Raw genomic sequence first — 26,243 nt, 5'->3', positions numbered from 1 at the left:
TGTATTCATCTCTTGGTCTCCCTCTACAATATTTACCCTCCACGCTGCCCTTCAATGCTAAATTTGTGATCCCTTGATGCCTCAGAACATGTCCTACCAACCAGTCCCTTCTTCTTGTCAAGTTGTGCCACAAACTCCTCTTCTCCCAAATTCTATTCAATACCTCCTCATTAGTTATGTGTGGATAATGAATAAAGAACCTTTAAAGAGAAAATAACAAACTCTGATATCGTAAATGTAGGCTCTTTGGATAAACAAGTTGAAGAAATTATAGAAAGAAAAGTTACCAAGGGAATAACATCCAGGAACATGTCACCCATGGCTTCTTCCGAACTTACTGATACCAGGAAGGGCATAGACGAACTCTGGAGAGAATTCAAACTTATCCAGGAACAAGTAGAAAAACGAGTAACTTCACCTAATGTGGTGCTAACCAGTGAAGTAGTTACCGATTTGCACAGGGGAGCTCATTCAGCGTTATCAAGACAATTCCCTAAATTAAATCCCAATGGAGAGGTACATCCGACACATTTTTTGAAGAGGTTTAACCAAGCTTTACAGAAAAATTTGGAAGATTCTAAAAAGACTGAATTTGCAGTGGGTTACATTCTAGGAGAAGCCTCTGAATGGGGAATAGTAAATATTGAGAACTTTTCCTCTTGGGAAGATTTTCAAGAGAAATTTAAAGAGAAGTATTGGTCTGCAAGTGCCCAGGAGAAGTTAGTATCAGATTTATGGGACCCAAAATATTACAATAATACTTGGGGTACAATGAGGAAGTATTTTGATTGGCATCTAACAGGTGCAAAGTACTTACATAAGCCAATGGAGGAAGAAGGATTAGTGCGGATTTTTACTAGACGATTAACCACATATGCGAAGAAAGATATCTTATGCAGTGGGTAGAAGATGGTAGAAGAGTTGTTGTCCTTTGTAAACACACTTGATGCTTTAAATAAGGACAGCAACACAAACTTGCACCAAAGTGAAAATCCAAACTACAAAAGGAATAGTGGCAATAATGTCAAAAAACATAAGGCAAACCTAGCAAGTGTACACCAATGCAACAGACAAAATGATAACGACAATTATAAGAAGCAGCATTCGCCTTCAAATTTATGTCCAGTAACTTCTCAGGAATCTGTACCGAGTAACAACACGACACAAAATGGAAGTGTGACATCTCGTTTCGGTAACCAGCCTGTAATTAGTAACAATGAGGAAAACGCAATGCAATCTGGGCCCAGGTCCAGTGCCCAGGTCATGGAGATAACATTAGGAGGCCTCGTTCCATATAAGTTCGTTAACTTTACCCACAAAATGCCCACAAAGGAACGGTTACTACTTTAAGAACCAAATTTAGATACCAATAAGCCCTAACCTATAATAGCAGGGACAGTGGAAACTGCAGAGGTCAACATATTTAAATATTCAGGGAGTGAGGTATCACTCATCTCCAATGCATTCTTCAATTCATTACAGACTAAACAGCACTTACCGCTATTGCCAGAAACAGGAGTTTACGTAGTCGGGATAACGGGAATGAAGAGTAAAATCGTGAGATATGAAACTCGAGTGAACTGTCAAATTGGAGATATATTATTTCAGCAAACACTATTAACAGTACAAAATATTAGTAGAGGGTAAGTAATACATAGAACTGACATACGAGACAAAGTTGACGAGTCCCAAATATCAACAGACCAACAAAAGTGAGAGTTATATAAAATTTTAATGGAGTATGAAGTAGTATTTTCTGATCGTCCAGGTAATATCAGCATTTATATTTGTAAATTTAAAATCAAAGATGACACCCCATTCTTCTGTAAACCGTATCCAATACTGGTAAGTTTGTAGGAAGCAGTTAGGGATGAAATCAATAATGTGATTGATGATAATATTAGAGAACGAAGTTCTAGCATTATTAATAATCCATTGGTCATGGCAAAGAAAGTTACAGGCAGAGTATGATTAGTATTAGATGCTCGTACACTGAATTGGCATATAGAGACGGAGAGAGACCGATCAATTAATACTGACGAATTGTTATCCAAATTTGAAAAGGCAAGATTCTTTAGCACTGTGGACCTGACTGCAGAATATAGGCAAATAAAATTACACCCAGAATCCTAAAAGTATACAGCATTTTTGTTTGATGGTAAATCATATCATTTCAATGTATTGCCATTCGGACTTTTTATCTCTGTATCCGTATTCATACGTGCATTAGATGAGACACTAGGGAGAGAATTATTGAAGGATTTGATAATATATGTAGACAATATCCTGATACTATCAGCTTCTTCGGAAGAACATTGTTTAACTTTGTGCAAAACTTGGAGCATTACGGTGAAACTGTCTAAATCGTACTTTGCATGCCAAGAACTTATGTTCTTAGGTCATATTATAGCAGTACAAGGAATTAAACTGGACCCTGAATGCATCTAAGCTATCAAAGAATGTCCACAGCCCAGAAATGTCAGACAGTTAGAAGGATTTATAGGGATGGCTGGATACTATCATCGGTACATACGAGGGCAAGAACTAAATGACCTGAGAATTTTACATTTATTAAGGAAGGGAGTGCCATGGACTTGGGATCAAGGTGCCAATGATGCGTTTGAAAACGTCAAAAGTGCACTTGTTGAATTACCCATTTTACATCATCCAGTTATGGGTGAACCACTTAAAATTGTGCAAGTGTCGGTTGGCCAGTCAGTGTGCTCCCTGCCGCCGTTGGATAAGCAGCCGCTGCAGCAAGTCGTATAACCCTAGCTTACTTATTTGTTAGATAGTTTAATTTCTTTGCGTGTTTTTGGGTACTTGCATTGTTTAATTCATATATTCCGGGCGTATTATAGTATTTGAGGGTTGTAGCATCGCGCCTTAGTACCTGAATAGTGCAAATTCGCGTAGTCGTCTGTCTTCTGTTTTTGTTGTGAACGGCCAGTGTCGGTTGGCCAGTCAGTGTGCTCCCTGCCGCCGTTGGATAAGCAGCCGCTGCAGCAAGTCGTATAACCCTAGCTTACTTATTTGTTAGATAGTTTAATTAATTTCTTTGCGTGTTTTTGGGTACTTGCATTGTTTAATTCATATATTTTGGGCTTATTATAGTATTTGACAGTTGTAGCATCGCGCTTTAGTGTTTACTTCGTAGATTCTTATTTAAATTGCGTGTGAGTTTCGTATAGGAGGTGCAATTTCGAGTTTTAGTTACTGTAATCGTAAATTCAGCAGATTGTAGCGCAGTCGTTAGGCATTTGTACATTCTTTGTACATTCTTTGTGTGTTCCGCTTGCGTTATCTAGGCACGGACTCGTGTTTCAGTAACTGTTGTTAAACATCAATTAGAATGGACAGGGACTGCGATTGCTGTGTTCGGATGAGGGCTGACTTGGCATCCCTTTGCTCACAGCTGCAATCGGCGCTGACTTCGGTCGCGCAGCTTGAGGCTGTTGCCAATGGGCACCACTGTGGGGAGCCGGACTCGGGTATCACGGGGATGTCAACCTCATCCCGTCTGTCCCCAGATCGGTCTGCCGCTGTGGTTGCCCCGGTTACTGCCCGCAGTGAGGCTGAGCCCTCGCCTGTGGTTGATTGGGAGGTCGTTCCAAGGCGTGGCAGGCAGCGAAAGGCGTCCCCGGAGGCTGATCAGAAAGCCTCCCCGGTGCGTCTGACAAACCGGTTTCAGGCACTGTCTCTGGCTGAGCCAGATGCAGCCGCCTGCCCTGTTTCAGAGGATCATTCTCAGCCTTCAAGGTCCGGGCAATCGCAGAGGGTGGGCTTACTGGTAGTTGGGAGCTCCAATGTTAGGCGCGTAATGGGGCCCCTTAGGGATATGGCGGCTAAGGAGGGGAAGAAATCCAGTGTGCACTCCGTGTGCATTCCGGGAGGAGTCATTCCTGATGTGGAAAGGGTCCTTCCGGATGCCATGAAGAGCACAGGGTGCAGCCAGCTGCAGGTGGTGGCACATGTCGGCACTAATGACGTGTGTCGCTTTGGATCTGAGGAAATTCTCTCTGGATTAAAGCGGCTATCTGATTTGGTAAAGGCTGCCGGTCTTGCTTACGAGATGAAGGCAGAGCTCACCATCTGCAGCATCGTTGACAGAACCGACTGCGGACCTTTGGTGCAGAGCCGGGTGGAGGGTCTGAATCAGAGGCTCAGACGGTTTTGCGACCATATTGGCTGCAGATTCCTTGACTTGCGCCATAGGGTGGTGGGGTTTCGGGTTCCGCTGAATAGGTCAGGAGTTCACTACACTCAGCTGGCGGCTACACGGGTAGCGGAGGCTGTGTGGCATGGACTGGGCGGTTTTTTAGGTTAGAAGGCCTCGGGAAAGTGCGGGATGGGCTGCAATGTCAAAGGGTGCTTGGCAATTACAGGACGTGCTTGGATCAAGGAACAGTCGGAATTATAGTTGTAAACTGTTGTAGTTGCGCTGGAAAAGTCCCTGAGCTTCAAGCGCTAATAGAAAGCACAGAAGCTGATATCGTTATAGGTACAGAAAGCTGGCTAAAGCCTGAAATAAGTTCTGCAGAAATTTTTACGAAGTCTCAGACGGTGTTCAGGAAAGATAGATTAGGCAGAATTGGTGGTGGAGTGTTGGTGTCTGTCAGTAGTGGTTTATCTTGTAGTGAAGTCGAAGTAGATACTCCGTGCGAATTGGTGTGGGTGGAGGTTATACTTAACAGCCGAATTAAGTTAATAATTGGCTCCTTCTACCGACCCCCAGACTCCGATGATACAGTTGCGGAACAGTTCAGAGAAAGTTTGAGTCTCGTAACAAATAAATACCCCACTCATACGGTTATAGTTGGTGGGGACTTCAACCTACCCTCGGTATGTTGGCAAAAATACTTGTTCAAAACCGGTGGTAGGCAGAAAACGTCTTCCGAGATTGTCCTAAATGCATTCTCCGAAAATTATTTAGAGCAGTTAGTCCACGAACCCACGCGAATTGTAAATGGTTGCGAAAACACACTTGACCTCTTGGCCACAAACAATCCAGAGCTGATAGAGAGCATCATGACTGATACAGGGATTAGTGATCACAAGGTCATTGTAGCTAGGCTCAATACCATTTCTTCCAAATCCATCAGAAACAAACGCAAAATAATTTTATTTAAAAAAGCGGATAAAGTGCCACTAGAAGCCTTCCTAAAAGACAATTTCCATTCCTTCCGAACTGACTATGCGAATGTAGACGAGATGTGGCTCAAATTCAAAGATATAGTAGCAACAGCAATTGAGATATTCATACCTCATAAATTGGTAAGAGATGGAACGGATCCCCCGTGGTACACAAAAAAGGTCCGAACGCTGTTGCAGAGGCAACGGAAAAAGCATGCGAAGTTCAGAAGAACGCGAAATCCTGAAGATGGGCTAAAATTTACAGACGCGCGAAATTTGGCACGTACTTCGATGCGAGATGCCTTTAATAGGTTCCACAACGAAACATTGTCTCGAAATTTGGTAGAAAATCCGAAGAAATTCTGGTCGTATGTAAAGTACACAAGCGGCAAGACGCAGTCAATACCTTCGCTGCGCAGTGCCGATGGTACTGTTATCAACGACTGTGCCGCTAAAGCGGAGTTACTGAACGCAGTTTTCCGAAATTCCTTCACCAGGGAAGACGAATGGAATATTCCAGAATTTGAAACACGAACATCTGCTAGCATGAGTTTCTTAGAAGTAGATACCTTAGGGGTTGCGAAGCAACTCAAATCGCTTGATACGGGCAAGTCTTCAGGTCCAGATTGTATACCGATTAGGTTCCTTTCAGATTACGCTGATACTATAGCTCCCTACTTAGCACTCATATACAACCGCTCGCTCACCGACAGATCTGTACCTACAGATTGGAAAATTGCGCAGGTCGCACCAGTGTTCAAGAAGGGTAGTAGGAGTAATCCATCGAACTACAGACCTATATCATTGACGTCGGTTTGCAGTAGGGTTTTGGAGCATATACTGTATTCAAACATTATGAATCACCTCGAAGAGAACGATCTATTAACACGTAATCAGCATGGCTTCAGAAAACATCGCTCTTGTGCAACGCAGCTAGCTCTTTATTCGCACGAAGTAATGGCCGCTATCGACAGGGGATCTCAAGTTGATTCCGTATTTCTAGATTTCCGGAAAGCTTTTGACACCGTTCCTCACAAGCGACTTCTAATCAAGCTGCGGAGCTATGGGGTATCGTCTCAGTTGTGCGACTGGATTCGTGATTTCCTGTCAGGAAGGTCGCAGTTCGTAGTAATAGACGGCAAATCATCGAGTAAAACTGAAGTGATATCAGGTGTTCCCCAGGGAAGCGTCCTGGGACCTCTACTGTTCCTGATCTATATAAATGACCTGGGTGACAATCTGAGCAGTTCTCTTAGGTTGTTTGCAGATGATGCTGTAATTTACCGTCTAGTAAGGTCATCCGAAGACCAGTATCAGCTGCAAAGCGATTTAGAAAAGATTGCTGTATGGTATGTCAGGTGGCAGTTGACGCTAAATAACGAAAAGTGTGAGATGATCCACATGAGTTCCAAAAGAAATCCGTTGGAATTCGATTACTCGATAAATAGTACAATCCTCAAGGCTGTCAATTCAACTAAGTACCTGGGTGTTAAAATTACGAACAACTTCAGTTGGAAGGACCACATAGATAATATTGTCGGGAAGGCGAGCCAAAGGTTGCGTTTCATTGGCAGGACACTTAGAAGATGCAACAAGTCCACTAAAGAGACAGCTTACACTACACTCGTTCGTCCTCTGTTAGAATATTGCTGCGCGGTGTGGGATCCTTACCAGGTGGGATTGACGGAGGACATCGAGAGGGTGCAAAGAAGGGCAGCTCGTTTTGTATTATCGCGTTATAGAGGAGAGAGCGTGGCAGATATGATACACGAGTTGGGATGGAAGTCATTACAGCATAGACGTTTTTCGTCGCGGCGAGAGCTTTTTACGAAATTTCAGTCACCAACTTTCTCTTCCGAATGCGAAAATATTTTGTTGAGCCCAACCTACATAGGTAGGAATGATCATCAAAATAAAATAAGAGAAATCAGAGCTCGAACAGAAAGGTTTAGGTGTTCGTTTTTCCCGCTCGCTGTTCGGGAGTGGAATAGTAGAGAGATAGTATGATTGTGGTTCGATGAACCCTCTGCCAAGCACTTAAATGTGAATTGCAGAGTAGTCATGTAGATGTAGAAATTTCGACAGATCATCTGATTACGGTACTGCTGTAGAACTTTTCCAAGGAGAGTGGGATCTGAATAATGCAGAACACCGACCGATATTTTTAGCTAGCCACAGTCTAAATAAGCATGAATTAAATTACATGGCTACCGAAAAAGAACTAATAGCGATTATGTGGAGTGTTCAAAAATTTCAAAAACTAGTATGTGGATCAGAACCCACATTTATACAGACCATCAAGCTTTATCCTTTCTAATGAGTAGTCGTTTATTGCATAGTAGATTAATGCAATGGATGCTTTTCCTGCAAGAATATGATATTAAGATACAGTACGTAAAAGGTTCCGAGAATATTGTACCTGATGCTTTGTCGCGGTTACCCATAGGAACGGAAGGATTGAAATGCATGAAAGGACCCGGTGTTATTTTTGCCATTAATTTTATATCAGCAGAATAACTGAACATCCGAGTAAAGGAAATGGCGCAAAGAATAACTGAAAATACCCATCATGATCCTTACTTCACAGAGATGTTTTCTATGTGTATCCAGAATTCATTACCTCCTAATAAAGTAGGAAAATGGAAAATTATAGGTCATAATTTGTTTTGGAGAGATAGCGTAATATCGCAATGTTGGCGAAGGTAATGGAAGACGCACTTGTGTGGTATGTTCATATAGGATATGGATACTTCCGAATAATAAAGTGTATAACCCACATGAATAAGTTTTATTATTTTAATAAGTTAGGGTATAAGATAACACCTTTGATTATAACTTGTGAAATCTGTCAGAAGGTGAAAGAGAATAATACTCATGTGAAGTACAAAATGTACCCTATTATTCCTAAGTCGTAACACGATCCCACAGCAGCAGATTTTTTTGGACCAATTTCACAAGGAAAAGATCGGGTATCATACATTTTGGTCATCATAGAGTGCTGGTGCACTCTATATGTTAAACTATATCCTATTTAAAAAAAGCAAATACACAGACAGTTCTACACTGTCTACAACAATACTTCCTAGAAACAGGTAAACCAAAATGGTTTCTTACAGACAATGACCACAGTTTGTAAGTAACAAATTTAAAGAATTCCTAGCATGGGAAGGTATTGGTCAAATGTTAATATCCAATTATAACCCATCATCAAACCTGTGTGAAAGAGTAATGAAGGAAACTTGAAAACTATGCCCTACCTAATGTCATGAAAGACATACCTTGTGGGCTACGAAAATTAAAGACTTTGAACTTATTCTAAATGAATTACCACCTTTATAGACCGGGTTGACACCTTCGTAGGAGAACCTCTGATTAAATGTTTTAACTGGTCTGGACAACCTACTGTCGATTACGAACTGAATCAGGAAATAGTTTCTAAGAATTTAATTGAAAAAGCACAACAAAGAGTAAGTAAATATAATGAAAAACCTGTTGAACCTCAGTATAAGGTTGATGACCTAGTTCTAGTAAAACAACATCTTCAAAGCTCTGCCGTGAAGAAAGAGAGACGTACATGTAAAAGATGTAAAATTGTACATATCCCCCAGGGACGTTAACATTTTGAGTTAACGGGCGGAGTGATGACTGTCAGATCCCGATTTGTTTTCGGTGTTTCTTCCAAAATAATTTTCCTGCACCGAATTCCTTTAAAATCTTAAACTATTCTGTCATCTATTCCTAAAACCTTAAATCGAATATGACAGTCAAATAAAAAACACTCCTTGCGAATCATCGTCTGACCAGTTGAACAAATAATATACCATAGTATATAGATTTTCTATTTTATAAAGAATATGTGATATAAAGGGGAGGGTTTGTATTAAGTTTGAAAGGGGTGGGTGTTGTAGATAAAAGCATGGTTTACAAGAGCAATTACACCATGGCCAACACAAAACACACACCACACCTTTCAGACAAACCTCGCAAACAAGTGTGCCTGATTCTTCACCACTTGCTGTTTCCATAGGTTGCTAAGATTTCCTTCAGGGATCTCAAGGGTAAAGGTGGGAATGTCCATTCTGTAGGAGATGATTTAACACCAAACCTCCTCCGGCGTCTCACTCAAGTACTTGAGAGGTAGGGATCATTGGGAAAGGGGGTGGGAAGGATTTCCTGTTTTTGGAGCTATCTTCTTTCTCTTCTTCGATCTTAGCAACCACATCTGTTTTTTTTTTTCTTCTTCTTCTTCTCTCTTTTTTATCTTCTTCTCATTTGAGGACCTATCTATTTTTCTCCTCTTTCCATATTCACTAACTTCTATCGCTGAAGTCCTCCTTGGTTTCTGGGGTTTCTAATAACCTAGATCTCATCTTTAGATAAGAGGCCCGAAGAATCAGACTACACAAACACACATCCCCATACACACAAGAATAACCCTATACGCGAACATTGAAATTACAGACTAGAAACCTGTTGGGATGTGAGACTATATACCTTATAAAGACTATGATGATTCTACATCGCATTTATAAACTATCATACATATACTTAAGTACATAAAAACTAGGATGATTCTACACCGAGCTGTTGTTGTTGTCGTGGTCTTCAGTCCAGAGACTGGTTTGATGCAGCTCTCCATGCTACTCTATCCTGTGCAAGCTGCTTTATCTCTCAGTACCTACTGCAACATACATCCTTCTGAATCTGTTTAGTGTATTCATCTCTTGGTCTCCCTCTATGATTTTTAACCTCCACGCTGTCCTCCAATACCAAACCAGTGATCCCTTGGTGCCTCAGAATATGCCTTACCAACAGATCCCTTCTTCTAGTCAATTTGTGCCACAAATTTCTCTCTCCAATTCTATTGAATACCTCCTCATTAGTTATGTGGTCTACCCATCTAATCTTCAGCATTCTTCTGTAGCACCACATTTCAAAAGCTTCTATTCTCTTCTTGTCTAAACTATTTTTCAACCACATTTCACTTCCATACATGGCTACACTCCATACAAATACTTTCAGAAACGACTTCCTGACACTTAAATCTATACTCGATGTTAACAAATTTCTCTTGTTCAGAGATGCTTGCCTTGTCATTGCCAGTCTACATTTTATATACTCTCTACTTTAACCAACATTAGTTATTTTGCTCCCCAAATATAAAAACTCCCTTACTACTTTAAGTGTCTCATTTCCTAATCTAATACCCTCAGCATTACCCAACTTAATTTGACTACATTCCATTATCCTCATTTTGCTTTTGTTGATGTTCATCTTCTATCCTCCTTTCAAGACACTGCCCATTCCGTTCAACTGCTCTTCCAGGTCCTTTGCTGTCTCTGACGGAATTACAATGTCATCGGCAAACCTCAAAGTTTTCATTTCTTCTCCATGGATTTTAATTCCTACTCCAAATTTTACTTTTGTTTCTTTTACTGCTTGCTCCATATACAGATTGAATAACTTCGAGGATAGGCTACAACCCCGTCTCAGACCCTTCCCAACCACTGCTTCCCTTTTATGCCCCTTGACTCTTATAACTGCCTTCTGGTTTCTGTACAAATTGTAAATAGCCTTTTGCTCCCTGTATTTTACCCCTGCCACCTACACCGAGTATACATAAGATAGAGGCATGAGCAAAGAAAAAGAATGCAAACAATAGTTGAAGTGATTGTGACTATCATTTAAGAAAAGTCGATATAATTAATACTCTGAAAATTGATGAATAGTAGGATAGTAGGACTTGAATTATAGGTAGACACAGAATCTACTAAGATTATAGAAGTTGAGAAGTAGAGGAGGACTTTGGGGATTAAATTATACATTAAGAAGTGTAGAGTAGATTTGTAGCTTTACCAGAAAATACTTAATTATAGTACACATAGAAATGTATACTACGGTAATGAACCGTGAGGCCTACTCAGAAAGGATAAGGGGGGCGTACCTGGCATTTACTAAATACACTCCTGGAAATAGAAATTAGAACACCGTGAATTCATTGTCCCAGGAAGGGGAAACTTTATTGACACATTCCTGGGGTCAGATACATCACATGATCACACTGACAGAACCACAGGCACATAGACACAGGCAACAGAGCATGCACAATGTCGGCACTAGTACAGTGTATATCCACTTTTCGCAGCAATGCAGGCTGCTATTCTCCCATGGAGACGATCGTAGAGATGCTGGATGTAGTCCTGTGGAACGGCTTGCCATGCCATTTCCACCTGGCACCTCAGTTGGACCAGCGTTCGTGCTGGACGTGCAGACTGCGTGAGATGATGCTTCATCCAGTCCCAAACATGCTCAATTGGTGACAGATCCGGAGATCTTGCTGGCCAGGGTAGTTGACTTACACCTTCTAGAGCACGTTGGGTGGCACGAGATACATGCGGACGTGCATTGTCCTGTTGGAACAGCATGTTCCCTTGCCGGTCTAGGAATGGTAGAACGATGGGTTCGATGACGGTTTGGATGTACCGTTCACAATTCAGTGTCCCCTCGACGATCACCAGAGGTGTACGGCCAGTGTAGGAGATCGCTCCCCACACCATGATGCCGGGTGTTGGCCCTGTTTGCCTCGGTCGTATGCAGTCCTGATTGTGGCGCTCACCTGCACGGCTCCAAACACACATACGACCATCATTGGCACCAAGGCAGAAGCGACTCTCATTGCTGAAGACGACACGTCTCCATTCGTCCCTCCATTCACGCCTGTCGCGACACCACTGGAGGCGGGCTGCACGATGTTGGGGCGTGAGCAGAAGACGGCCTAACGGTGTGCGGGACCGTAGCCCAGCTTCATGGAGACGGTTGCGAATGGCCCTCACCGATACCCCAGGAGCAACAGTGTCGCCTAATTTGCTGGGAAGAGGCGGTGCGGTCCCCTACGGCACTGCGTAGGATCCTACGGTCTTGGCGTGCATCCGTGCGTCGCTGTGGTCCGGTCCCAGGTTGACGGGCACGTGCACCTTCCGCCGACCACTGGCAACAACATCGATGTACTGTGGAGACCTCACGCCCCACGTGTTGAGCAATTCGGCGGTACGTCCACCCGGCCTCCCGCATGCCCACTATACGCCCTCGCTCAAAGTCCGTCAACTGCACATACGGTTCACGTCCACGCTGTCGCGGCATGCTACCAGTGTTAAAGACTGCGATGGAGCTCCGTATGCCACGGCAAACTGGCTGACACTGACGGCGGCGGTGCACAAATTCTGCGCAGCTAGCGCCATTCGACGGCCAACACCGCGGTTCCTGGTGTGTCCGCTGTGTCGTGTGTGTGATCATTGCTTGTACAACCCTCTCGCAGTGTCCGGAGCAAGTATGGTGGGTCTGACACACCGGTGTCAATGTGTTCTTTTTTCCATTTCCAGGAGTTTATAAATGACAGGCGTACCTAGGTGAAAATAGGACGACCTGTGGCCTAAAAAATAGGAAAGTTTTATAAAGGGGTGTACCTACCAGAATGGTAAGGGGAAGTGCTCTCATAAGGTCAACCCACAGGCAAGGAATAGGTACTGATCCTAGGGGAAAAGGACAATATCATGACAAAATTCACTAAATTTTGTAAGGATTATTCTGTAAAGTTTGAATTCTACGCACAACAAGAATTAATATGTTTCATGGAAGTTTATGAGTGTCTAGATAACACTTTCATTTTGCCCAGAGTTCTTCCAAACTATGAAGAATAGTAAAAACAGCATATACTAAGGAAAGGTAGTACAATAGATGGGAAAAGAAAATGTCATGAACACCTGTAGTTTTCAATTGGAGAAAGGGAGTCCTCGTAATTCCTAAATATTAGAAAAGTTGAGTAAAACCTCACACAAATGCTCATGTCTAAACAAAGTAGAGTAAGAAAACAGTAGAAAGGCTGTAAGCAGATGTGTGTACAAAGAATAGTAGATGAAATATTTAAAAAACAAAGATTCCAAGACTTACTCTGTCTTTGATCGTATACACCTTCTGGGTTACAGGACTGGAGTAAGTGGTGGTGGGAGGGTGCATGGGACAGCTTTTACACCGGGGGCGGTTACAGGGGTAGGAGCCAGAGGGTAGGGAAGGTGGTTTGGGGATTTCATAGGGATGAACCAAGAGGTTACGAAGGTTAGGTGGACGGCGAAAAGACACTCTTGGTGGAGTGGGGAGGATTTCATGAAGGATGGATCTCATTTCGGGGCAGGATTTTAGGAAGTAGTATCCCTGCTGGAGAGCCACATTCAGAGTCTGATCCAGTCCCGGGAAGTATCCTGTCACAAGTGGGGCACTTTTAGGGTTCTTCTGTGAGAGGTTCTGGGTTTGAGGGGATGAGGAAGTGGCTCTGGTTATTTGCTTCTGTACCAGATCAGGAGGGTAGTTGCGGGATGCGAAAGCTGTTTTCAGGTTGTTGGTGTAATGGTTCAGGGATTCAGGACTGGAGCAGATTCGTTTGCCACGAAGGCCTCGGCTGTAGTGAAGGGACCGTTTGATATGGAAAGGGCGACAGTTGTCATAATGGAGGTACCATTGTTTGTTGGTGGGTTTGATGTGGACGGATGTGTGAAGCTGGCCATTGGACAGATGGAGGTCAACGTCAAGGAAAGTGGCATGGGATTTGGAGTAGGACCAGGTGAATCTGATGGAACCAAAGGAGTTGAGGTTGGAGAGGAAATTCAGGAGTTGTTCTTCACTGTGAGTCCAGATCATGAAGATGTCGTCAATAAATCTGTACCAAACTTTGGGTTGGCAGGCTTGGGTAACCAAGAAGGCTTCCTCTAAGCGACCCATAAATAGGTTGGCATACGAGGGGGCCATTCTGGTACCCATGGCTGTTCCCTTTAATTGTTGGTATTTCTGGCCATCAAAAGTGAAGAAGTTGTGGGTCAGGATGAAGCTGGCTAAGGTGACGAGGAAAGAGGTTTTAGGTAGGGTGGCAGGTGATCGGCGTGAAAGGAAGTGCTCCATTGCAGCGAGGCCCTGGACGTGGGGGATATTTGTGTATAGGGAAGTGGCATCAATGGTTACAAGGATGGTTTCCGGAGGTAACAGACTGGGTAAGGATTCCAGGCATTCGAGAAAGTGGTTGGTGTCTTTGATGAAGGATGGGAGACTGCATGTAATGGGTTGCAGGTGTTGATCTACGTAGGCGGAGATACGTTCTGTAAGGGTTCCACGACCGTGGTACTTGATCGTCGGGAGTATGTGGCTGAGGGACTGCGTCAGCTTTCAGACAAGTCTACATACAAAGTTTGCCAAGGTAATCCCATTCCTGATGTCCAGGCGGAGCTTCAAGGAATCCTCAGAAACTTAGGCCCCCTACAAAACCTTTCACCTGACTCCATCAAACTCCTGACCCCACCAACACCTTGCACTCCTACCTATTACCTAAAATTCACAAACCCAAACATCCCGGCCGCCCCATTGTAGCTGGTTACCAAGCCCAAGTCTTGCTCAAGGCAAGACATATTTTACGATTTGTTTGTAATAGAGTTATGGTTGTTAAGCCAACTCTTTGTTAATGCACTTAAATCTGTTTCTAATGTGAGACGATATGAGTGACTCACAAGAAGTCTAATGTTTATGTGCGAAGTGTGAATTTTGTTCTTTATGAAGCTCAAACATACCAATAGTTGTTGAAAAGTGTTCTTCGAGTACCTAATTATTTCGCAAGTAGAGAGAGGGAGTCTTTAAGGTTCCTGTAACTAGCATCATTCTTCGGAGAAGTAGTTTATAGAGATTCCTGAAGCCGGCTATTCAGAGAAGAAGATCAGCTGTGTACACCAAGTAAGTTGACTCGTATAAGAGAAGTGGGAAGTTTGCATATACACTTTACACACTTGTAGTTGTCAAGTCGTTAGAAAACAAATGTGATTAACATTCTATATTTTTATTCTACATGTCTACATATTTATTTCTCAACCAGATCATCCTGGCAAAGAGAGACCAGTTTTTTGAGACTGTCACTGTAGAATGTTTGACTTTGTTGATGGAATAAAAGCCTCACCTCTGATTGCATCACTTAAACAAAATGAAAATGAAGTCTTTGAAGGTGTCATGTAAGTTTTAGAAACATCATGAAAATTGGATGTGGCCAAGTTGAGACTGCACGGATGACAGTTGATGACAGTGAACCCAGGGCACTGGATTGTCACAGATGTTGCAGTGCTCGTGACTGGTGTAGCACTGTCATGCTGAAGAAGAGAGGCTCCATGTGTGGACGAACTTTTCAAATTTGAAACTTTACTACAGTGTGCTGTTTCTTATGCTACAATTTGGAGCCCTCTAGGGGCAGAGGGCTGCAAATATGAAGACCTGAAGAATTAAGAAGTAGAATGTCAATAAGATATGTCTTCTTTAACAAGCTTCAAGAATTTTCACATAAAATCCCAAAGACATTACTTTTCAGAGTGCCCTCATATATTTTCTCTTGACACAGTCAAATAATTATTTTTTGGATGAATCCATATAGGAAACAAGTTATGCTTCATTTAGAAGTCAACTAAGTCTTCTCCTAAATTTCATTACTAACTATGCAGCAGAAATTATTCCTTGTTAATTCAATAGTCTCAACACATCACCCTTATTACTATCAAACAGATAAGTACCATGAAAAAAAAAAAAAATAACTGGAGAAAACAGTATTTAACTTGGTGAGTGTCTGAAGGTAGATACATGTTACATTGTTGATGGTGTGAAACTAACACACTCTTCTCTGAAAAGACTGCAGGGTAGACAAGACACAAAATTCCTCAAGCACATATAAATACACCACAAATACCTATCCCACAGAAGAAACAATGGGAAGTTCAGGCCGTAATATCAATAGTTATGAAAAGGATAGATAGCTACTCACCGTAAAGATGACACATTGGATTGCAGAGAGTTACAATAAAAAGACTATTAACCATTAAGCTTTCAACTAAGGCCTTCTTCAGAAAAGAAAGGAAAATAAACACATTCATACAAACCAGCACACTTCACGCACACACGAACGCTATATCTGGCCACTTTAGCCTTGTGCACACATGACTGACCACTCTCTGACCACTTTAGTTGGACTAAGTTCAACAGCATACTGAATAACTTCAAGGGAGGGGGTGAATGGGATGAAGTAAAATTTCAATGGTTTGGCTATATATAACAGACAAGTCAAACCTTTCTTATGTGCCTAAAGAAGCACTGATGACAACAAAAGCCTACCAACACTACAATAAAAAGTGACTGAACTGACAACATTAGAAAACAATAAAGCTGCAATTGAACCATAAAGCTGCAATTGAACCACTCCAAGTTATTCTACTATGCGAATCACATTCTACAAGAACTGTGAAGTTGATTTCTACCACATATGCAAAAAATATGATATGGAGAAAAGAACAAGAAACAATACATAAACATCAGGTGTCTAATAGTTCTAAACCTTAAACATATACAAACTTGATCACTGTTAACAAGGCAATTCATACAATGAAATGATGATAATTACTAGTTAGTACACGTAAAAAAATGTTTATAAAGTGAACTTACAGCATGTTTTAGATGAACAAATAAAAATCATGGACTAAATAAAAATATTTGTTATGTTTAGCATATATCTGTTTTATTCAGTACAATGGATTAGAGTTTCCTATCTCCCAATTATACCATTGTGCAAGTGCAGTGCCCTGCTAATACCAAACTCTACTATGTTGTGCTTATCACAATTTTTATCTCAACATGACCTTCCACATACGTTCCCTAGATCTGACTGCTCTATCACCATATTTCCCAAGGTGAATGGTAGAAATGACCTTTTCTTTCAAATACCCACCTCTAGGGTACATATTCAGCTGTAAAACATCTTCACAGAAACATGCCTTCCTAAGACTTTTCACCACAAATCTCTTTGAACCCTTCCCATATACATCTACATAAGCATTCTATACAGTACGTAAGGACTGTGTTAACATTTATAGTTAAATGGATTTACTTTGCACCCTACAGTCAGTATAAATCTCTTCTTCCCTTACTTCTCATCTCCGGCTCTTCAATAAAGGAACCCCAGAGTCTGAAGACTAATTAACCCTCGAGCAGACACATCTTCATGTGAAGTGCGCCAACCACAAATAACATTGTTTCATACCATTCCACTGTAGGTTAACAACGGCGACAGTTATAAGTTGTGTTGTCACACGCTCAAGAGAGCAGCACTAATATAAAAGAAACAGCGAGCCAGGTGAGAAAAACTTTACGATCTGTGCAAGAAAATGGCCCATACTCCGAGTTACAAGCACAATCCCTTAATGAGGCAGTTGCCTGCGAGACTATTAGTAGTTGAATAAGTGTTATGTGGGGACCTAATGCAACTGCACTGTTTGATGCTCCAAGTGGGTCGTTACTGTGTGGCAACACATGAACAGGTAATGGAATGATACAATTAAATTTTATTATATTTTATTATTATTATTTAATTAAACAGTCATTTAGCTCTTATAGTAAAAGTTTATTTTATCATTGGTTAGTTAATCTAAGATTAAACTGTTATTTTGCTCGTGCATGTTTATCTTAGTAATATAAAAACTGCTTTGTTTACACATGTATTAAATATGCCACGCACCCATTCGCGTTATGAAAATCAGCGTGCCCTGTCGAGGCTTATGTTACAATTTTTTTCTACCATTGCAGGTGTTGCTGGATTTATCTTATTCTTCTCCAAGAAATTTATTTTCTCTACCTCAGTTTGTTAGCATTCATTTATGCCTATTCCTTCTCAAAAGACAAAACATACAAGCAAATTATGTGATCAGATACATACAAATGAAAAGCAATAATAGTACCTCTTTCCTTTGGGAGGCTGCCATTCTACCCTAAATGATGTCTCTGTTATAGATGATCTATCAAATGTCAAATTTAGAGGCCTTAAGGGAACTGTTCTGTACTGTGCTGTCGTTGGTGTCGATATTTCATCTTCACTCACTGTCTGTACAGAAATATTGTATGCTCGTCCTAGAAAAAAAGTAACAGAAAACATTGTGAACCAGTAGGATAAATTTATATTCAAATCCACACGATTTAAAAAAGTCTCATTATACCTGGCACCAGTCCTTGGAAAGCTGCCTGAGCTGGCCCTGGAGGGTCACCTTCTTTTTCCACATACAAAACACTCTGCACAGCATCATCAGGGTCAATGGATACCTTCAAAAACAGCAATGCTATTATGTAATTTTTAAAACAGTTTATCAGTAAATTAATACACAAATGTACAAAATATATACACAAGCAACTGTGACAATATTCCCTGTGAACACTCTTTACTCAAGTATTCAGCACGGAAAGGTACAATGGTAAACAAAATACAAAATGGAAAAAAGACAGGTGAGTTCGTCACAACTGACCTTATAGTGTGTGAATATGCCTGGTGGGTATGGTGGCTGCCACAGGACCAGTAATGTAGTTTCATTTCTGAACCAAACAATGAATTTTCCTGGTGTGTTAGGTTCTAAAAAAAGAGGAAAATGTGTGTTACTTGTACCGTTTATATAAATTTCTCTTAAATGCACACTAGAGTTCTTTTACACTGCCAATAAAATCTCTTTAATGAAAATACGTATGTTGGATGCTCAGTGAACCTATACACATATCATGAACAAACTGTGGCAGTATCACAAATTTACGAAGCAGATGTAGGAAACAAGAGCTCAAGGAATTACTGAAGTTGCGTGTTATTAACAATAAGAACTTCCTAGAATGCTAACTCTGACTTTCCCCCACAGATTTAAAGGCAACATATCAATACAACAGTGATAAAATGTCGATCTCATAATGAAAGAAAGTAATAAAACTGCAATATAGTTAAGCTGATATGTATACATATAATGATTACTTCTTGTAACAGCAACCCAATTCAACACACACACTTTTTACTTGGTTATTCATAGCATACAAGTGACTTGGTGGTTATGTGGATAAATATTGACGACAAATGCCAAAAGTCTGATGTTCAGTTCCCCATCAGTTCTAGGGTGTTTTTCTGTTATTTGCCATCACTAGCAATGACACACAGAAGTGAAAAATGTCAAACTGCATTATGGTTTATGGATTACATCAAACTGTAGGTCCTTTAAACCTCATTGGGTAAGTTAGTTCAAAGGGCAGAGGAAGACAGGGACACATTGCATCTGATTTGATCACTACTAGAAAAGTACTGTGGTGTTGAAACCAACCTCAGGTTGGTGACAGCATTACCTTTGACATGCCATTACTACATCAAGTAACAGTAAATATACAAACTTCATGTTTTGTGAGGATGATTGACATCAGTACGTCATGATCCTCAAACCTGTGCTATAGCTATTTTTTCACAGTATGCATGACTTTGACAATTGAAGGAAACATCATGTAATAAATAGCTATGCTTCAGTGAATTAGTTTGCAAACATAGGTTTTCTGAGTTTAAGAACACACAGTCAGGTAAACTTGTCTTTAATCTTTCAACTTAGTGTTTCTCTGAGTGATGTTACAGCTGTTTTATTCACAAGCACTGTTTTCAAATAGTATCATATATACACACAATGCACTGCTGAACAAATAATCACAAAATATAAAAGCAACCCACATTTCAGTGGTTGGGATATATCGATGGTAGACAATGAGAACCTCAAACTCCATTTTGTTAAAATTTACAAGAGAAGCAAAGACAGTTTCTTAAAAAATAATATAAAGTAATACATAAAAAGTTGTTACAAGTGTAACTATACAGTAGAAGCCTAGGTATTGACAGCTTGGAGAAATCCACACACTTTCAAATCTCTCTTTCATAAGAAGTTACTGGAATTAAGATACTTTCACAGATGGATGGAGTCACAAGCTTTTCATTTCCTACCATCAAATTATGCATTATTTTACAATTAGTACACGATTTCTTTACAGTACTCATGGAAAATTAAAATTATATCTACATGACAAAATACTCGAGGCAATCACTACCTTCTCACAGAAATAAAAGTTACAGTTCCACCAGGAAATCCATGGTATTAAAACCTGTCTGGAAAACATCTTTCACAGTCAATGTTATACTTGAAAAAATGCTATCCAGAAAGGGCATCTTTGTGCAAATCATCAAACTCCTGCCCCTACCCAAGTATGATGAAAAAAGAAAGTGAAAAAATGGAAAATCTAGGAAGAATGTACACCACACACACACACACACACACACACACACACACACACACACACACACACACACACAAAGAGAAAATATTCGCCGATATCCCATACCTGAGCACCATATAAAAAAATAAAAAATAAAATAAAAATCGCCAACTTTTTAAGAAAAACAAATGTAACAGTTGCATTCTCAACCAATAATTAGTTATGAAACCTACTCATCCATAACGTAAAATCAAATACACACACACAACAACAGTGGGGTGTACAAAGTATCATGCCCCATTGTCCTGCCTACAGTATAGGGGAAATAGGGAGAAACTTCAAGACCCGTTTTCAAGAACATGTAAATGCTTTCAGGCTCAAGAATTTCGAAAAATCAGTCACTGCACAACATATGCTGGTAACGAAACATGTCGTCAACAGTCTAGAAAACAATTTGGTAATACTACTTCACGAAGCCAATGGTAAGACCCTACGTCTGTTAGAACAGCTGGAGATATACCTCCACAAAATCAAAAAACCAGAATCTATGTTAAATAAAGAAACAGATTTTGCAAGCCATAGTTATTTCAGTAATTTTAAAGACCTATTCTCAAGTTATTTCTTGCTTATGTCAATTGTTTAATAGTTATACCTTTAGCACTATGAATAAATTCATCTTTGACAACACCATGTACAAAAACATCTGTGAAGTGTTTACAAACACGTGTGTGCGAATGTACATCTTGAATGAAGTGACACATACTAAAATGATGGAGAAAAGAATGTTTGCCGGTACCAAAACTTTAAAAATGCTTTCCTTGGATGATGTAAGTTTACACTGCTCATTTTCCATTATTCTGCACATATTTTCCGTGTTCGAGTTACGAAATTCGTAACCTAACATTAAACCTTTTCATGACAGGAATATGCATTTCACCCCACTCAGAAATAAAACATGTATTAAGACAAATTACACCTGACGATGGACCCACAGGGCCCGAAATGCATCATGTAGTTAATAAAACATGAAGTTGTGACTGAAGGCGTCGTTTAATTTACACCTCCAATGTTTTTTTATTATTGTGTTTCTGGACTATATTGTACCTTTACCCACTGTGCTTGACAAAATATAGTGCTTGTACTGGTAGCTGTATTTCAGTATGCCTTCCAATACATGTAGCAGATGTTCATTGTTGCACAATTCTCAATAAATTTAACGTTATTCTCATGACTCATAAAAAGAGTCTTCTACTTTCTCTTTCCCCCAGAAGAAGGATCCAGCATATAACATTCCCAACAAGTTATATTATTGTATTCTGGCTAATATGAACGTTTCCTTAATACCTCTTTTTCCAATCATTGCACTACATATTTTGTTGTAAGATATTCATCCCTGATTAAGAGCATTAGATATAGCTGCTGTGCTGGAAAAGAGGCACTACCATCTCCGCAGAGGATGGTATATTTTGGAGTGTTGGACATTACTAAGATGCTATCAGGCAATGCACTGACCAGTGGCCTGACAGTCAACTGTACAACGGGAAGATGTCATGCCATTCATAACAATTTCCTCACTTGTACAGGAAACAGAAGCAACCACTACATGTGTACCTTTATCCATGTTGTAGTATACAGGATCATTAACACTGGCAGCAGATCACAAAGATGACAAGTTTCAGTGCACACCGATGGCTGGGAAAAAGTATGTAAAAAAACCATAGGCAGATGATGCATTCCACTTGCAACAGGCCAATTTTTCAGGCACATTGGGGAGGTATTCTTAAACAGGTGTCAGATAAGCCAGTCATCATCTTTCATTAGCAAATGATACAGAAATTACTGTCTGACAATGTGCATCTGTTTGTCTGTCCACTACGCACAAGAGATGACGTTCACATCCAGCCAGATCCCGACGCACCACCTCAATGCTTCCAAATTACATCTTAATATATTAGAGAAACACGTTAGCTTTATCAATCTCTGTGAATTGTGTGTGGCACTAAAAAGGTTTTACTTTTGGCATCTTGTGGAGTTAATGCTACATGCATAGTAAAACAATGAGGGTAAAGTGCTACATGATTAGGTAGAGGTGTCCAACGTAATTGCTCAACCATTGTGACATGTCTTGGAATCCTAATTCTGCCATCCATGATGAAATTTGTTGCTGTTATATTTACTCAAGAGAAACTGCAAAATCCAATAATGGAAACTACACTATGTAATAATGACAATATTATGAGAAGGATAGATCACAGTCTGTTTGTTGTGTGTGTCTGCAACTCAACATCTCCGCAACATGGTAGGTAGCAACCTATCCTTTTCATAATAATAAATGGGCAAGAACATTCCTGAAATTTTACATTTCAGCATACAACATGAAAAGGAGTGAATAATTGGAACTGCCACAGCATTACTAATGCTGACTAACAGTTATGGAGTGTTACTTACTTGTAGTAAAATTCCTTGAAATATATACAAGACTTTCTTTTCCTTCATAAACAGTGAGCAATTGGACTTGATACGAGCCACCAGGTGTGAGATTCTGCAAACGATAATGCAGACCAGTCTCTTCCTCTTGTAGTACAACACGGGAGGGTTCCCTCGAGTCTCCAATAGTCAAAACCTGTAGAGAAAAACATAAGTTAACAAATGATATAACATCAAAAGTAAGGTACATGCAATAAGAGTGTACAATAATAAAGTTAGCACTTTCCAATAACAATCATTATCCCAAGGAACAACTATAAGAACTGAAGAGTAAATAATTGCCATGGACAACAAATGAGAGGAAAATGTAGCTCAGAAGTGATTTCTGTGTCATGAACAGTTGTTAGTAAATATCTATGAATCCAGCCAAGATTCCTTAGATGTACGAGTATTGAAACCAAATGAAAACTGTAAAAATAATTAAATCAATGTTCAAACTATTTATACTGTGCCCAGAATGATATTTTCACTCTGCAGCGTAGTGTGTGCTGATATGAAACTTCCTGAGAGATTAAAACTGTGTGCCGGACTGAGAGTCGAACTTGGGACCTATGCCTTTCGTGGGCAAGTACTCTACCAACTAAGCTACCCAAGCACGACTCACGAGCACCTGCCCGCGAAAGGCAAAGGTCCAGAGTTCGAGTCTCGGTCCAGCACACAGTTTTAATCTGTCAGGAAGTTTCATATCAGCACACACACCTCTACAGAGTGAAAATCTCATTCTGGAAACATCCCCTAGGCTGTGGCTAAGCCATGTCTCCGCAATATCCTTTCTTCCAGGAGTGCTAGTTCTGGAAGGCTTGCAGATGAGCTTCTGTAAAGTCAGGAAGGTAGGAGACGAGGTACTGGCAGAATTGAAGCTGTGAGGACAGGTCATGAGTCATGCTTGGGTAGCTCAGTTGGTAGAGCACTTGCCCACGAAAGGCAAAGGTCCTGAGTTCGAGTCATGGTCCGGCACACAGTTTTAATCTGTCAGGAAGTTTGTTATTTATACTGTGACTTCTCTCTATATATGATTTTATATTTGAAACAAGCTGTTGGCAGTATTGTCCAAGCAAACGCTACCTACCTACCTACTTTCCACAGAGATGCCAGGGAAGGTATAAGGACAAGTTACGGGTCTTGAGTGGGTTTCATAGTGCTTAATCAGTGAGAGCACTTCGCGCCAAAAGCAAGGTGCTGGACTTGAGCACTGTTTCAGCATACAGTTTTAAGGTGTCAAAAATTTCGAAATAGTGTGCATTCTGCAGCACAATCTAAGATTCGTTCAGGGATTTCAACGGCTGTTTGACTGGCCTGATAATTTTTTAAGAGATGGAGCAATCATTCACATCTGTGCAGGCACGCAACTTCCTTTAACCACTAAACAAAATCACGAGATGCAGTTTTTAATTAATGTGTGATCCTTTTATGGGCTGATTACTTCCTCACTTGTCACAGAAACACACAAACAGAACACAAACAGAAGTGCAAATTGAAGAAAGAATAGAATTTGCACCCCTGCTAGGATTATTTTACTTATGGATACAGAAATTTAAATGAAACTTTTGAAGTATGACATGCACTCACATATCCATATATGATCACCATGAGAGCGAGCACAAAAAAATATGGTACTGGACAGTGAAGATTTATCGGCGTGGGGAAAAAAATACGTTTTATGCCCTATTAAATAGCTATATGTGCGGGGCAGAGTCTATATTACATGTGTTGACGTGACTTCAAAAAATCCTCAATAAGTTTCTAAAAATTGAGCTCAGCGAATGTCGAATACATTCTCTAAAAACATTTCTATAGTAGTAGATGATATGTTGTAATACAGTGTGTTCCTATCACATGATGTGCAGTACAGTAGTTAGCTGCTGACACTGTAAAGTAATAAGCAATAAATATCAAGGTGTGCAGTACGTAGTGCGAACACTCACATAGATTCAGATTTGTTTGGTAACTTAATTGTCCCAAACCCCATTAATAGTATTTTACAATACTGTAGAGCTTTTACAAAAGGGACAAATTCATACATTTCCAAAATATTTCTGGAAGGTGCTATAAATGTCATCTACAGGAAATGAAAATGTGTTAAAACTAGTTCTTAGTCCTGTATCACTTATTTTACATAATGTATTAATTCCATGATGTAGCAATAAATTTAGAAATGACCAGGCTTCATTCCCTATACAGATATTTAAAGGATTCATCGAACAATATTTCCCAGTATACAGAAAAAATTTAGATAGTTCAACAAAAATGAAAAATACAGAGCATATGTAGCAGACAGACTACAGAAAATGCTTAGCAATAAGAAATATTACTAAAGAAAGAGGTAGCAAAAAGTAAGAACCAGTAGAAAGCCAGAAATTATGTACATACTTGCATAAAGGAATGCATTAGGAACAAATTTTAGCTCGTAAGAAATAATAGTGAAAGAACATGCAAATGAAACATTTCAGCCAAGTAAAAAATATTAACAATAATATTACAAATTAATTCACAAATAACTGCAAGAAACTGGTATATGTGGAAGGTCATAAGTGAAATTAGAAAAGCAATTTCTATTAGGTCTTAAAATTATTCATTCATATAGAAAAATAATTTTTTTAAGAATATTACAAAACAGCCAGAAAGAAACAAACAAGGTGTGAAAATAGGAAACTGTCAACGAAGAACATAAAAATCGTTGTGTCAAATCAGAATACTTTAAATTTTAAAAGAAACAATAATGTGACATTGGATTACATGAATTATAAATATTACAATCACTGTTCTTGATAACAACAATAGAGAATAATGGTCAATAACAGAATTTTTATACTGTGTTTTTATAAATGGATTGTGCTACACATAAGGAATCAAACAGAAATTTAGTATAATTTTCTGGGATAAAGTTAATTCTGATACACAATGAGACTTAATGAAGTTGTTAGAGAACTGTATAAAACTCAAGGGTAGTGCAGGGCAGACAGATCACACCAGTGCCAAACTCACACATAGGTGAAACACTAATACAGCAAAGTTGTGCTGGCAGGAAGACAGGCAGAGAGAAAGAGAGACAGCACACATGGTTACTCGAGAACAGGCAAGAGCTATTAATAAAGATGCTGAAACAGAGAGAGAGAGAGAGAGAGAGAGAGAGAGAGAGAGAGAGAGAGAGAGAGAGAGAGAGAGAGAGAGAGGGGGGGGGGGGGGGGGGGTCTAGAACAAGTAGATCAAAGAATGTTATACTAGAAACTGCCCTCACCAAAAGAAAAATATAGGGAAAGGCAAATTAGACTGTGAGAAAAAGTGCAGCCAGTATGTGCAGGATCAGATGCAAATTGAAGAATGAAAATTCAAAACTAGCTAAAGTACAGGAGGAGATTATTATTAAATTTGAGAGAAGGTAAGAACTGGGACCATAGTAAGAATGTCTGGAGAGGTTTGGCGGGGAGTCAATCTTCAAGATTTTGACATTCAAGAATTTGACATTCAAGATTTTGACATTACTGAAGCTGGAGGTTTTATGGTTTTAT

General features: G+C 40.0%; 1 protein-coding gene across 4 annotated transcripts in view; it reads right to left on the bottom strand.

The window, feature by feature from the left end:
• Positions 1 to 26,243, bottom strand: part of LOC126354729 (tyrosine-protein phosphatase 10D) — a 341,160-nt gene that overhangs the window by 108,472 nt on the left and 206,445 nt on the right. For all 4 annotated transcript variants that reach the window (XM_050004587.1, XM_050004588.1, XM_050004589.1 and 1 more), the window contains exons 4-7: positions 22,696 to 22,870; positions 18,492 to 18,595; positions 18,189 to 18,291; positions 17,934 to 18,102 (exon numbers count right to left, since the gene is read on the bottom strand). In XM_050004587.1, coding sequence (XP_049860544.1) covers positions 17,934 to 18,102; positions 18,189 to 18,291; positions 18,492 to 18,595; positions 22,696 to 22,870 — 551 coding nt within the window. The remainder of the gene's footprint in view (positions 1 to 17,933; positions 18,103 to 18,188; positions 18,292 to 18,491; positions 18,596 to 22,695; positions 22,871 to 26,243) is intronic.

This window comes from Schistocerca gregaria, chromosome 3 (genome assembly GCF_023897955.1).
Source record: "Schistocerca gregaria isolate iqSchGreg1 chromosome 3, iqSchGreg1.2, whole genome shotgun sequence".
In the NCBI taxonomy this organism is placed as follows: domain Eukaryota; kingdom Metazoa; phylum Arthropoda; class Insecta; order Orthoptera; family Acrididae; genus Schistocerca; species Schistocerca gregaria.
The sequence above is the reverse complement of the archived record's forward strand: the minus strand, read 5'-3'. Positions and strand labels throughout refer to the sequence as shown.